The following is a 15,176-nucleotide window of genomic DNA, read 5'->3' on the forward strand; positions in this document are numbered from 1 at the left end:
TTATGACAGAAAGTGTCAAGTCTTTATCGACTTAAATTGGTGAATTTTTTGCTGGCTTGATCTACTGTGTTGATGTGCTGCCTTCAAATGCATCATAACTTATAAACTTGAGTTCACCTCTTGTATTTCCTACTTTGCCAGCCAGTTTCTTTGTTCACAAGTTTACGAGGACCAGGCAAATACTCCATTAGTAGTATTGTGGGTTCATGTTTTGAATCAAGCGCAGTCTTGTTTTTTGAACCACTATCTAGTATCTGAGAAGGTGCAAAAGACATAAGGGCTGTGAAGGGAGAATATGAGGGAGAACGATACAAGGATTTGGAACGTATAACAAATAGATCACTGCCAGTGCCATACCAAGAGATCGGGTTACAGTTAGACTTACATTTATGAGTCTGTTTATTTTTGCTCTTGTCTGATTTGCAGAGGGATATTCCTGGACACCATCCTACCACGGTACGACATAAATGGAGTCCGTCCACCCATCGGCCAGAGGACAAGGCTGAGCAAAGGAGACATCGCACAGGCACGCAAACTTTACAAGTGTCCAAGTAAGAACAATAGTAATATAAACTTGTATTCAGATGCATAGGCATGTAAGCTTTTTTGAGTTTCGAGCCAAAACCTAAGCCAGTGTTGTAAAGGAAAGGACTGGATAATATATGAGAGATGAAAGATAAATATACAAGTGCTGTGAGTCACAAGTCTTTGAAAGTGTCCTCTAGCATGATCCTGCAAACTTTATAACAGTCTTGGGACATCATCAAGCCAGCTTGTCAATTACTTGTCAAAAGCCGAAATGCCACTGTCGTGCAAACTTTACAAGTGTGGTGCGCCATCCGGCAGTAGCTGGGTATTCCTTCATCTGATTTCCCGATTTTGTCTGTAGCACACATGCAGTGGGCAGCAGTTTGCAGTTTCTGATGAAGAAGAAAAACCCTCGCCGAGGTTTCCCAGATGCAGTTTACGTTGTCTGGAAATAGCCGAGCATCCACGATTGATGTGGTGCCGTATCTTGGCGACGGTCGCCTTGGCTCCCAGGCATGTGGAAGGCCGAGTAAACATTGGCCAAGCACAGGAAGTTTGTCATCCCTCTTTTTTCCCAGATAAAAAAAAGAGATGAGAGAACAGCTGCTCTCTGGGGTATAGTAATGCAAACGAGAGCAAGGAGGTCAACACATTTACAGTGTAAACTTTACAGAGACGTCCTAACATACAGCACCGCAGAGTCAAGCAACCCATTACTCAGAAGGAGAGACAAGTATGGGAGACTTGAGGGTTGTATATCAGTCGGTAGGCTAAATACAAACTACAGGCTTCATTCAGAGAACAGGAGCACAAAGTCAGTTCAAATATTATTAAATTGAATGGCAGCAAATTTCCTAGAGGTCCATCCTGGGAAGAGCTCACTCAAACCACTTCAAACGATTCCTACAAATAATTGCAGTGCCGGCAGTTGCTCATGCTATAAATGGTCACCCGTATTTAAAGTCCATTTGAAGAGCCTGCGTCACGTGACTTTGTTTCCTAGGAGTCAGTGCTAACAGATGATGTGGCGCAAGGGGGGGTGATGCTGAAAACCGAGCTATGGAAAAAAAAGGGGGGGAAAAACTTCCCCTTGTAGCGTGGCGGATCCAAATTTTGCACAGCATTCCTCACAGCATCAGTCACTCCCTGTGGCTCGCCAGGCCGCTTGTTAATGGTTTTAAACATCATGGGCCTCTCCGATAGGCCTTGCGGGCCCGGGCCCTCAGCAGCTTCACTTTTATACAGCTGCAAAAACACGCCTGTAGGAAGGTAATGAGTGTAAACAGAGCAACGTGGCCCATTTATGAGCTCTCTAGTGGGACAGAAAGGGGGAAAAGTGAGCCGCTAGGTGATTTTATTATAAATACCTCAGTCCCAAATAGACTACCTCTGAAGTTGTGACATTTCTACTGCTTCTTTTATAAGCACCTTTTAGTCAAGACTGAAGTAATAATTGGTCCTGTAGGCCGAAAGGTGCTCTTTGAAGCCTCTGAGCTTTACATGGACTTACTGTAAACTTTCACAGTTCCTCAAACTGGTCAAAAGGAGCACTGTGTACTTTCCTATGGAGCTGTAGGTGTCGTGGCTAATTTATGAAGAACTATCATAATGAAGCTATATTGCTGTGGCTGTATTGATGTATTCTCCAGATGGCCGGCAGTGTTTTTTTTTTTTTATTTTCTAGCACACTGTGTGCAGTTCAGTGCCTTTCCTTAGGGATGCTTTATTTATAGCTTTCTTGGTTCTATATTTAAAGACTATCCAATACAATTCCTTCTTTTGTTACCTCACTGCATGGTTCAGAATTGAGCACTACACCTGTTGTCTATAGTACCTATAGCGCTCAGCTTTAGGTTATATTTTTATTTATAGGTTACATTTTTATAGTTCACACTAAGTCATATTTTGCTCTAAACCACATCACCACATCATCACATCAGCACAACCTTAATGAAGACCTGGATGGAGTTTGAGGGGGTTGAGAGAAGTTTTTGGGATGCATTTACAGAAAACATTTGGGTGACTATTGACTTTGGATCTTTGTAGCTTTAGAGCTCCAGCGCTAAGCTAAAGAAGCAAAATCAGGCTGATTGTCTGCATCTGTGGAAAACTGCGTACAGCTTCCCCAGATGTAGTCAATTAGCCAAGACATGTTTGTTGTCTGAAGTAACAAGTAATGGAAGCCAATAAGCATTGTGCATAAATAGTTGTTCACTGGATATAGTGCTTGTCATGACCACAAGAAACTAAGTCTGTTTGAGATTTTAGCATGACTATTTAGGCAAAGTCTGTACAATGCTATCTGCAGCAAAACTGAAGAAGCAAACTTTTGACACCAAACAAAACTTGGCTGATCAACTACAATTATCATAAGAGGAGTATTACATAATTTTATTTTTTGACTATTCCTTTTAGACACTGCAGCCTGAGTCTTTAATTTCTACCTGGATCAGTGCAACACTGGATCTTTTATAGTAGCAGTGTTCAAAAATGTGACATGGTCACGTACTGCATAGTGTACCGCTTAATATTAAGAGCAGATGTGCTTCATAACATTCAGTACTCAACTTGCTTTGTGAAAAAGAATATCTACGTCATTGTCAAGCTAATCTGTTTTGGTTTCTTTTTTGTTTTCTTTTTTTCTTTTGTGTGACGTGGGGCTAGATCACAGTGTATAGCCTATGCTGCACTCCCTTTTAACGATGAACAGTTAAGCACACTGCAGTCCGTTCTTGTCCTCATCATTGTTGATTGTAAATCACCTTTAACCTGAACTTTCTTTTTTTCTTCTCCCTTCCTCTTCTTTGTTTCTTTCTCTAATAGGATGTGGAGACAGTCTGCAAGAAAGCAGCGGTAACTTCTCCTCCCCCGGCTTCCCTAATGGCTACTCAGCGTATATGCACTGTATCTGGAGAATCTCAGTAACGCCAGGCGAAAAGGTGAAAATACCAGACGGACTGACTTATCTGTCTAATTAGGTGCTTCACGAAGAGTTCAGTTTTAATGAGCTTCTGCTGGTGACGTCCTGCCAATAATGATATCAGAGCCTTGGACCATTTTTCTTGGTTAATAAGATGGATAAAGAACTCTCGAAGTAATTAGAGCATGCAGAAAATCAGACAGCTCTTCACTAGCCCCTTAAATGTCTCAGAATTATTGATGATAGTTTGACCACAGTTATTAGACCCATATTTCTCCAACTATAGCTGTTAAGTGATTGAATACAAGTTGCCTGAATTTGTGTTTGATTTCAATTTAGATCATTCTGAACTTTACCTCTATGGACCTCTATCGGAGCCATCTGTGCTGGTACGACCATGTGGAGATCAGAGATGGATATTGGAGGAAAGCTCCACTGAAAGGTCTGGCTCAGATCAGTCTTATCACAGCCTTATCAGATATCCTCTGGATGACAAATGTTTGCTCTGTATCAGTGGTCTAATGGGCGCTGCCCTTAACCACATCCTCATCTGGCCGGCAAAAGGCTTTTTATCATCACTTATTGTCTTTAAAGGCCTCTAATCTAGTAGATTTATGTGACATCTCGTTTTGAATGTTTGTGGTGGTCAACCATGAGTTCTTGCCAGGCATTTTAAAGAAGTAGTAGTGAAATACACCAATTTCAAGAGCTTACATTAGTAATGTTAACATTATGTTAATAATGTTAACACAGCACTATTATCTATCAGTTAATGCCACTGTGACTAACTAGGCCTGGGGTTGGCAACCCAAAAGTTAAGAAGAGACATTTTGTTTTTTAAACAAAAATCAAACCCACTTGGGAGCCACAACATTTAATGTCCATTTTATTGAAGTCGCGTTTTACCATTTTGGCTGAAAATATGTCTTAATGTGTGCTAGCTAATGTCCTAGTATAGGATAAAACGTATAAACGGAAAAAACGCAGACTTACTTTGCTCTGTTTTAAACTTCAGCTCTTTAACGTTAACTTTATTGTATCTACTGCAGGAAACTTTTCCTCAAAAGTGGAATAGTTTCTTTTAAAAATTCTCTAAAAGTTTGACTTTTTACGAGGCTGAAGTCAAATTCTCTTTCACCAGCTTCTCGTTCGTATTTTCTGGTTCCACCTTAAATAGTGTATGAGGCACCAGAATGTAACTGCTGCACCATTTAAGGTGAAATGGGAAAAATTTGAACAAGAAGCTGGCGAGGAGTGTTTGCCGCGTGTTGCCGACCTCTGAACTAGACTAACTTAGTGACTGTTTTCTAGCTAATGCTATAGCTGAACACAAAGCTCATTTGTTTTACCTCCTCATGTTAACAAGTAACAAGTTTTTTCTTCCTTAATTTGCATAGGAAAGATAAAGTTATGTTATAATAAAATAATAAATGCTTTTTTAATAAACCAGCTTCTATAGGTGAGCTTATTTTACAAAAAATGTGCTTGTGCCTGAGGGCCACAAATGTTCACTCTAGGTTATTCCAAAGTGGTTAATTTGTGAGTGAAATATCTGCTGTTGTCTGCTTTTTCAGGTCGATTCTGTGGAGATAAGCTTCCTGAGCCAATCATATCAACAGACAGCCGTTTGTGGATTGAGTTCCGCAGTAGCAGCAACTGGGTGGGCAAAGGCTTCTCTGCTGTCTATGAAGGTACGCAAATCTACACAGCACCCAAAAGCTCTTGACCTTACATGAAATATACATTGTTTCACAACTGAAAGAGGGATAGACAGTCATATGCAGAAGTTTAAACACCCCAGTCCAATACAGAGAACACACTTTTTTAATGCTGAGTTTAACATATTTGACATTTTGTTTAGTTTTTTGTGTTAAATTCAGCAGTAACATTTTTAGAATACAGTTAATTAGTGCTATTTATTATTTTCAACCTATTCATTAATTTAACATAGTGAAAACAAAAAAAGAGAACATATTAAATGTGACATAACCTGTGGTTATGCGGTTTACTCGAAGTCACAGTGTATGACAAACTAACTTAGCGTTATTGAAAATTCGCATTAAAGATGTCAATCATGTAATTGTTTTTGCCCCACCGATCTAGATCTGGCCCCGCTCTGCAAATATTGTACAGAGAAGAACAGAAGGGCAGTTCTCAATGCAACAGATGTGGCAGTAAAGACACAGTTGTCTGCAAAAGTTTCAGCACCCCTGGTCAAATTACACCTCTTGTTGATTTTCTAAGTAAAAATACGTTAACACATCCTCTACAGCTGGCATGTCAAACTGCGGGCCAAAGTGCTGCGGAGCATTTACCCTCATCTAATGCTCTGAAAATATTTCATGAAGTCTGCAATGTTTTGGCCCACGAGGACTGGAGCGTGACGCGTGCTCTACAGAGAACCCACTTAAACATGGCATGTTTCTGCAAATTTTAGTGCACAATTTCTATTTATTGTTGAACAGTGGAAAATAATAAAATGTCTAATATAAAATGTGCCATAACTTGCAGAGGCGACTTTTTTTATAATGAAATATGAAATTTAGCAAGTAAATAGTAAGTGTGCATAAAATATGCAGAAGTGGGTTCTGTAGTGGACATGTTTACTTATTTTCACTTAGAAAATCAAAAAACATACAGTATGACCGGGGTACCCCAAAGTTTTGATGTGTGTATAGCGCCATCTTTTTTTGAGTGTACATTGATATTTACTTATAAAGTGTACAGTATCAAAGGTCCAGTTTATTGTAGTGTGGATTCATGAATGTTAAAATGACTCTTAGTTTAATGTGTTTAATGTTGTCTCTGAAGAGTTCAGTGTGATGATGGTGATGATGTTGGATGATCAGATATGACGTGTGTTACCTGTTAGCTATCTGCGGTGGTGAAGTGAAGAAGGATAATGGGCAGATCCAGTCTCCAAACTACCCAGATGACTACAGACCCAATAAAGTCTGTGTATGGAAGATTACTGTTGCTCAGGGATACCATGTAGGCCTCATGTTCCAGTCCTTTGAGGTAAATACTGTTATAAATGCTTTGTAAATGTTATTAATGCTTTATAACTCATCTATTAATGCATTATAGCATTAATTGTTTACTGATATGTAGATTAGTCCTTAACTAAAAAAAAATAGAAATGAAATCTAACAGTATTTTCAAAATATCAATTCATGTATTTAATTATGCATTAATGATTTAAATGAACCCCTGGTACCATGTCGCTGTAATATTACTGAACAAAATCTGACATGACAGCTTATAACAGCTTATGTCATCTGCTATGATATGTATTATTATGTAGAAGGGCTACATAATAAGTGTTACCCAATATTGCTTCTTATCTTCATTAGTGTTGATAGATAGCAAGTACTTAGTTAGCCCCAATGTATGTCTTCAGATTGTTTGAAAGAACAGGTAAAAATACATAAAAATTAAATAACTAGAAAGTTGATTTTGATCTGGTTAAGGTTTACAATATTGTGTAAATTTCCTTTGGTATAATTTTAAAAGCAGAAACAGAACAAAGCAGATGAAACCTAATAAGGTTAGCTTCTCTAGCAAAGATACTCAGGAGGCAAGCGTTTATTTAATTTATGAAGGTACAATCAAAGTACAGAGTGATTCAGAAAGATTCATCCGATTTCAAAGCGCCTTATTTTTGCAATCGTGAGGCCCCTAGGAACCAATCACATACCAGTTGAAAGAGGGGATCATAGAGTTTCTGGCTGTCTATATGGCAGTGAACCTCCAACAGCTCAGCGTACCAACAATTCCAAGAAAAAGGTCACCAGTATCACCAGATCTCACGCCATTTGACTTTTTTGTGGGGGAACGTTAAGGATTCTGTATGTGCCACCACTCCCAACAATACGGGGTGATCTCCGAAATCGCACTGAAAGAGCCGTAAGTACAGTGACACCCGACATGCTCAATCGAGTATGGGATGAATTTGACTATGGCGTTGTTGTCCGTACAGCTGGAGGAGGTTCATATTGAAAACTTGTAAAATTACATAATAAATTTTATGCTCACTTAAACCATTTACAGTTTACTGCATTGTTCTGTAATAATTTACAAGTGAAATAAATCATTTTGAAATCGGATTAATCTTTTTGAATCACCCTGTATATCAACTGAACTTAGTTGGAAAATACTAGTATACCAGTATATATTGGCATATCAGCCAGCACTAAGCCCAGCACTGTAGATTTTTTTTTTTGTTTGGACTGTAAGGTTGTATTTGTATAATTTAGATTTACTCCTTGTTTCATAGTCACTGTGACAATAGCGAATAGCAATACAAATTGGATACAAAATTGGACTCAGCTAATTAGCTAGAGCCTGAGATATCGGGTTGCTGGATTGGAAACCGCACTGCCTAGATATAAATAAAGCTAAGCTTAGCTTTGCCTGTGCTTCCTTCTCTACTCCTTGCCTCATTCCTCTGATTCCAGCACTCTGTTCCAGCACACTGTCTCCGGGTTCGTTTTAGATCGGGTCCTGCTTCCAACCAGCTGGTGCAAATAAAGACAGAGCCCTGCATGATCCTCACTTAGGAGCACAGGCTGCTGAGATTCTGTCGCTTTTAGCATAGCATTTACAGTTGAAAAAAGGGAGTAATATTCAGTCAGGAAGGAAATGTCTTGAATAAAGCAGATTAATCTGGCTGTATCAGTTGATTATATTACCTTTTATGACATGGCCCTTTCTGTTTTACCCCCTTTTTGCAGATTGAGAGGCACGACAGCTGTGCTTATGACTATCTGGAAGTTCGGGACGGGAATTCAGAGACTAGCCCCCTGCTGGGCCGCTTCTGTGGCTATGACAAGCCTGACGACATCAAGACCAGCTCAAACCAGCTGTGGATGAAGTTTGTGTCCGATGGCTCTGTCAACAAGGCCGGCTTTGCTGCTAACTTCTTCAAAGGTGAGCATTCAGACCACATCAGAACGGTAGACATAACAGCGCGTGTGTTATGACTGGGGTGGTCATGTTTTTGACATGTTCGTTTAATCTTTAAGTTTTAGAAGTGCTACATGAAATGGACAGATTCACTGTGACAATAGCGAAAGTTACATGACTTTTCCTTGTTGTTTTGATCAGTATTCTGTGATTTGTTTGTCTCCGTTTGCTTCTTAATGCATGTTCTTAGAGGCATGACATTCAGTATGACTGTTGCGGTTGAGTTTTTGATGTTTGCTTCAAAGTTCTACATGAAAAGGGCCTGATTCATCATGAAAAGAATGAAACTTGCATGACTTTTCCTTGTGAACACAACATATTTTTTGGCATGGACCCTAAATTGGTTAGTTTGATGAATCTGCTGCAATTTGCTTCTCAATGTATGCCGTTGCAGAGATGGACGAGTGTTCCAGGCCTGACAACGGTCGCTGTGAGCAACGCTGTGTCAACACACTAGGCAGTTACAAGTGTGCCTGTGACCCAGGCTATGAGCTGGCCGCTGACAAACGAAGCTGTGAGGGTGAGTACACCATGATTAGCCTCAATATGGCAGACTAGTCCCATATATCCACAGTCAAAAGGTAGATGTCAAAGAGAAGCCCCTTGTTTTTGTTTCTGTATCCCAGAGAGATGACAGAGATGGAATGTTGAGTGGCCTGTTGTTTGATTTCTCTCATCTGTAGGGATTTTAAAGCTGTAACTCTCCAAGTGTCATGAAATTCCAGGATCTCTAAAGCCTTAGTCTTTCTGTGAAAGTGAACTAGTGAAATGACCTCGCAATAATTTGATTCAATTATTTTTTAAAGAAATTGTCCTCAATTCATTTTTATTAGATTTTTTGACAATTAATATTTTTTTTTACAAAAATACACCAAATACACAGACTGAATAAAGCATTTACACTTCAGTGGAAAATAGACAGTAAAAAATAGAGAATGTGAGTTTGGCCAAAAAAATCTTTATGGACTATTATTTTCCTTGATTGTTGTTAATTATAGCTTTAAGTATAAACTTAATGTAACTTAATGTAACAAGCCAGCGAATACTTGCTGTGAATTGATTTTGTTCAGTCTTCCACCTAATCCCCAGAAAGCACATGATTCAAGTTCTCCTTTTCCGCTTTCTTCCCTCCAATTGTGACCACACACTGCCCCTAGTGGCCAGCCAGGTCACTGCTGCTGCATCCTCTTCTTTTCTGTTATACCTGGCTTTACCAAATTTACATCCCACCAAAAAGCTTTGACCTTTTAAAAGTGGTTGAAGCACATTGCTAATTTGTTATGATGATCTGTTACAGTGATGTCAGATTTATCTGAGTTACTTAACCGCTGTCAGAGTTACTTAACCATAATCCACAGTGGCGGTGGCACCAACAATGCTATTGTCATACCCCCACGCGTAAGAGCTGTGAAAAAGGCATGACTGAATCATCACAGAGTTGCCTGAAACTATGTTGTTAAGTTTTTTGTTAACACTTTACTGTAGGTAGTGTTCATAAGGCTTCATAACACCTACATAAGCTCTTCATAGCAACTGACAGGCCTACTTAAACACTTAGCCATGACATTTTCAGGGGTGACACAGTGAATAAAAGTGAACGTTTTCTGCGGTCCTTAAGTAAACTGAGTTTTTAATGCTGCTTTCACATGTTTGCGTTGAAAAAACCCTCAGTCCACACCTCGCCAGCAAACGTTGGCATACTGACAGCTTTATTGGTGAAAATGGATAATTATCAGAGAAGAGCTTTAGCAGTTTAGATTGTTTGTTTATTTAAGGTGGAAAAAAGCAGGAGCATGCTCTATACTTTATTTATTTATTTATTTATTTATTTATTTAGTATTGGGTTTAGATGGAATTCTACGAAACGTTTGCCATCCACAGCGTCCAAAAAAAAAAAAAGAACATTCTGCAAAAGTTAGGAAGATTGACCTCTTGACAGAGCATTCTGCTTTCCACTGTAATCTACAAAATGTTTCTGCTGGTGCGGACCGAGTTTTTTCATCACGACTCATTGAACATTGGAATATCTGGTTTGCTTTCAACTGACTACTGCCAAAATGTGAACACAGCATAAGTCACACTGTCAGCATTATGTCACTGTGATGAGCTACACTGAGCTACAAAGTCACTTGTTATAGTGTGATGTGTAATTTTACCCTAAAACGTATCATTATACAATCATGTCAGAAAATAAATTGCCACCTGATGAAGTTTCCATGTAAACTTGACATAAAAATTGACAAAATCAGTCTTTTATGAAGCTTATGTAGGTGTTTTGTAGCCTTGTGAACTCTGTTGTACAGTAAAGTAAAAGTAAAGTAAAATCTGTGGAACAGTCAGGCTTCAAGGTTGTTTTTGCTACTGTTTTAGCTGTGTAATGTACTTTTGTCCAATTCTCTAGAACGTTTGGTCGCCCATCACTGTATACTGTGATCACTTTTTGTTGTATAACAATAAACATATGATAACACAGCACTGTTTAATGCAAAAACCTTTACTTCATAAGTACTTTTTGGTCACCAAATTACCACCGCGAGTCTTATTTAGCACCAATCCAATGTTGTACCTCTTCTCATGCTGGGGCTGAATCTCAAATTGCTCCCTGCTCCCTACATAGTGCACTATGTAGGAATTCAAATACTTAATCCTGCACCCCAACAGTGCATACTATAGCTAAAAATAGTCATTTGTGATTCAGCCACATCTATACTCCAACAGTAGTACACTACTTGGCTGTAGAGGCTAGAATTTCAGAACTTCCACTATTTAGGGAATACAGAGCCTTTGGGGTTCAGCCTGGGTTTGACACTACTTCTGACTGAAACATGGATATTTGACGCGTGTAAGCCATTCAAGTGGGATTCTTTAGATTTTCATATTGCTGTATTACAGTGAATTATATAGTGAATACTTTAATTCAATGATAGAGTTGTTTAGGCTGTTAGCTACATTTTAGCCTGTTAGCTAGCTGACCATCCAAATAAGTTGTCAGCCCCTCAATTTAAACAAAAAACAGGTTCTTACTTCATCAGTACACTCAGTGCTCCTTGCAAGCAGCATGAGAATCAAAGATTATTCTACTAAAAGCACAAGAATTTTTCTGACTTGGCATATTAATACAGAGTTAAGTTGCTGTGAGGCGGTCATAGGTGTGCGTATATCGTGTATTTTACGACGACTTGAAATGCGACTCAGCCAATCAGATTTTAGGAACTATCCTTTTTATCACAGCCATTTTACTATTACCAGTAATTGTCATGACAGATGTCATGATGTTTGATGTCATGAAAGCTCACAGTAGTGCACTTAGCAAAAATGTGCATGTGACTTAAGCAGTCATGGTAACATGACACTAGTTTATTACTGAATAAAATATGTCATGACAGCTCATGACGTGCCATGACATGTTTATGCCATTGGTATGTCAGTGTTATGTAGCAGGGTTCAAGTAAAGTGTTGATGATGACCGTATGATCTCCCACTGTTTTTTAGTGAGGTTTTCTGTGCTGTCATGAATGTTTTCTTTTGCGTTTAGAAAGCTGGCTTAACATTTAGCTGTCACCTGTTCTGCTGGGCCCAAACGGACTTGGTGTCTCCTCAGCCGTGCCTGCAGCATCTCGCCGCTGACTCACTTGGGGCTTCAACTTAGCCTGCCAGGAAGAGTGCGATAGAGGAATCATCTACTATTATGCGAAGGGATGATTCACTCGGCTTAGCATGTTCCCCCAAGCCTGTCATATCACCGCTAAACTCTTGACACGGCCATATCCCGGGGGTTCCTGCTTGCTGCCTCTACCCCTTTTCCTTAGAAAGCATGTGCAGTAAAACAGAAGGAAGCTGTTGGGTCGCAATCAAGCGGGGTTGCTGCAGGCTGGAAGCTAAATGTAGACACGGCCACAACTTCAAGGCCTAGCCCCTCTGATGGCATTTGTAAGTGGCATGGTGGTAACCATAGAAACTCCTTTCTTCTCCCCCGGCTATGCGTAGTCCACATGGATGGCCGACGGGGACGTTTGCCGTTAATTGATTTGGATCAGACTGCAAATAAATGCCTGTGTTCAGACGGTTCAAATGTCTGGAGGGGGATTTTTAAAATAGTTTTTAATTAAAACGGGACTGTCCTAATTGCAAAATGTTTTAATGCGAAGGCCAGAGTTTTATGCCAGGACATTCTTAAAGGATAATTGACAGGCTTTCATATCCAACAGTCTTTAATGAAAGTTTTATTGTCTGCGCCTTTTGACTGTCACAGCAGAGTACTGTCGTCGCCGTTCATTGGGTACAGCTGCTATTCATCTTTCACGTGCATTCTGTGCTGCGGCTTTGGAGATTGCAAGTTTGGAGCGATTCGGGCACTGTATATTACAAGCTGTACTGTAATGTAAAACATTCTTCCTTCTTATTTTCCTCCCTCTTTCTCTCCCTGGTTTTTTAGCACGGCTTCCACTGCCTTCAGGGGATTATCTCCCATCGTCATCTTAGCCACCTAGGTATCTTTAGCAAGTCAGATATATAGATTTCTATTTTCCTTCTGCACTGCTGAGTGTGCTTACATGATAAGGATGCATTTAAGTGCATCTGCAGCAGACATATAGAAACCTCAGTGCCCAGAAAGTTGTGACAAGATGTGAAATGCTAATAAAAACAGAAAGCATTGATTAGTAAATTCTGTTTATCCTGTTTTAAATAGAAAACAGTGCACATATATTACACGTTTTGCCTTATGAACTTTATTATTATTACCATATTTTTTTTTAGTAAATTAAAGCTCATTCCAAATCCTTTGACTGTAGCCCATTTCAAAATACTTGTCACAGGAGCATGTTACCTCCTTAAATAAAAGTTTTATTACATGCTTCTATAACCTAAGAATAGCTAAGCACTGTAAAGTTTGCACTGAAGACCGTGTAGTTACTGAGTAATAAGCCTTAGTATGTGATAAGCCTGAGATTTTAAGGGGTTAATATATTTAATAATTGTTTGGGGACTGAAGACACTAATCAATCCAGTTTTGAAAGTGAAATTTTTTGCCATTCTTCTGTTATGCCACTCTTTCGCTGTGCAGCCATACTTTGTTGTCGTATTTTGTGCATCATAAAATGACACATGTTTTCAATTGGAGACAGCTAAGCTGTCATAACACATCCAGAATGTGGCTTGGCGTTGTCAGGGTGTAATAAGCTTGGATGTTCCCGAAACAGACTTCATCTAGAAGGCAGTATTTGTTGCTTTAAAATGTGTTTCTATCCTTCAGAATTAATGGTGCCTTCATAGATGTACAAGTTACCTATTTATACACTGCCATATCATGATAGACCCTGGCTTTTGAACTTTACACTGGTAACAATCTGGATGGTCTTTTTACTGTGGCCCAGAGAATACAATGTCCATAAGTTCCATATACAGGCAGAAACTTCGGCAGTGTTTCTTGACATTGTTGACATATGGCTTCTGCTATGCATAGTACAGTCCTGTCCTGCATTTGTAGATGCAGTGACAAACAGTGTTTTTTGGAATGTGTTGATGGCATCAATTTCAGAATATGCATATTTTAACATTGTTAATGTTAGCTAGGTAATTAGCCTGATCTATTTTTAAATCTTCGTTTTGTCTTGTAGAATCGTCACAGATGTAAGCAAATATCTATGGCCTAATTGATGACTACTTAAATTATTATTGTGAAAAATAAAGAATTGTATTTATTTAAAAACTTTTATTAGTCAGACACTATTGTTCTATGTTAACCCTTAAATGGTGGGTCCAAACATTTATTACACATTTCTGTAACTTAAGAATATCCCAGTAAGTTTTCATTGAGGTTTATGTAGTCATAAATAATAAGCCTTGCAGTGTAATAAGCCTGGGACTAAGTGTTTGCCTCATCTCTCACTGTCATTGTGTCTTATTGTCCTTCTAGCTGCCTGCGGTGGCTTCATCACCAAGCTGAACGGCTCGATCACCAGCCCCGGCTGGCCCCGGGAGTATCCGCCCAACAAGAACTGCATCTGGCAGCTGGTGGCCCCGACGCAGTACCGCATCACACTGCTCTTCGATGTCTTTGAGACCGAGGGCAACGATGTGAGCACTAGATTTTTGCCTCGACGTGGGGTGGGTTTGTCCGGTTCATTTACATTGAAGTTGGGTGTAAAAGGTACCGGGTACTAGACGGGCAGCTTCACAGAGTGCTTCTAAATTTTCATCCTTCTGTGGATGAAATGCTTGAAACGTGGTGAGGGGTTGGGTACTTGTGCACTGTGAAAACTGTGGATGTAGCAGTTTAATAATGAGGAATGGAGGAACCTCGGCCTCATTAGGGCTGAAATACAAGGGGCACAGTCTCAAACATTACTTAGTCACAACCAGAAGTCTTTCACTGTGGGAGCACACTGGAAAGAAGTTTGGAAAAATGGCATTAAAGGAGTAGTCTGGTAAAGTTTTCCCCTTTCTACAAATGCAGATAAAAAAATCAAGAGTGCTACTGTTTACTGTTTTTAGCCATACTTAGGTCCATATTCATAGATAATGTTATGTCATGTGGGGCTACAAACTGCATTACCAAGTCTGCTCCACGTGGTTTGATGCACGTGTTGATTTAGGCTTTAGACACCAAATATGTCTTGGCTAATCATCTACATATAGTGTTATGGGGAAAACTGTAAATTTGATTTTTTGCTGGACTAGTTCTTTAACTCTCCCTTTAAGTCAGTGTTCTCACTCACTGCATGTGGCACAAGCGTACTCAAATGAGCAAGTAAATCCAGTT

General features: G+C 39.4%; 1 protein-coding gene across 1 annotated transcript in view; it reads left to right on the top strand.

Annotated features, from left to right (window-relative positions):
• The window catches only part of bmp1a (bone morphogenetic protein 1a), an 83,478-nt gene that overhangs the window by 53,883 nt on the left and 14,419 nt on the right, over positions 1-15,176 (top strand). Inside the window, exons 7-14 of the mRNA XM_036578510.1 lie at positions 427-551; positions 3,352-3,467; positions 3,788-3,890; positions 5,023-5,139; positions 6,321-6,466; positions 8,182-8,377; positions 8,808-8,933; positions 14,331-14,491. Coding sequence (XP_036434403.1) covers positions 427-551; positions 3,352-3,467; positions 3,788-3,890; positions 5,023-5,139; positions 6,321-6,466; positions 8,182-8,377; positions 8,808-8,933; positions 14,331-14,491 — 1,090 coding nt within the window. The remainder of the gene's footprint in view (positions 1-426; positions 552-3,351; positions 3,468-3,787; positions 3,891-5,022; positions 5,140-6,320; positions 6,467-8,181; positions 8,378-8,807; positions 8,934-14,330; positions 14,492-15,176) is intronic.

This window comes from Colossoma macropomum, unplaced genomic scaffold (assembly GCF_904425465.1).
Source record: "Colossoma macropomum unplaced genomic scaffold, Colossoma_macropomum, whole genome shotgun sequence".
NCBI classification, from domain to species: domain Eukaryota; kingdom Metazoa; phylum Chordata; class Actinopteri; order Characiformes; family Serrasalmidae; genus Colossoma; species Colossoma macropomum.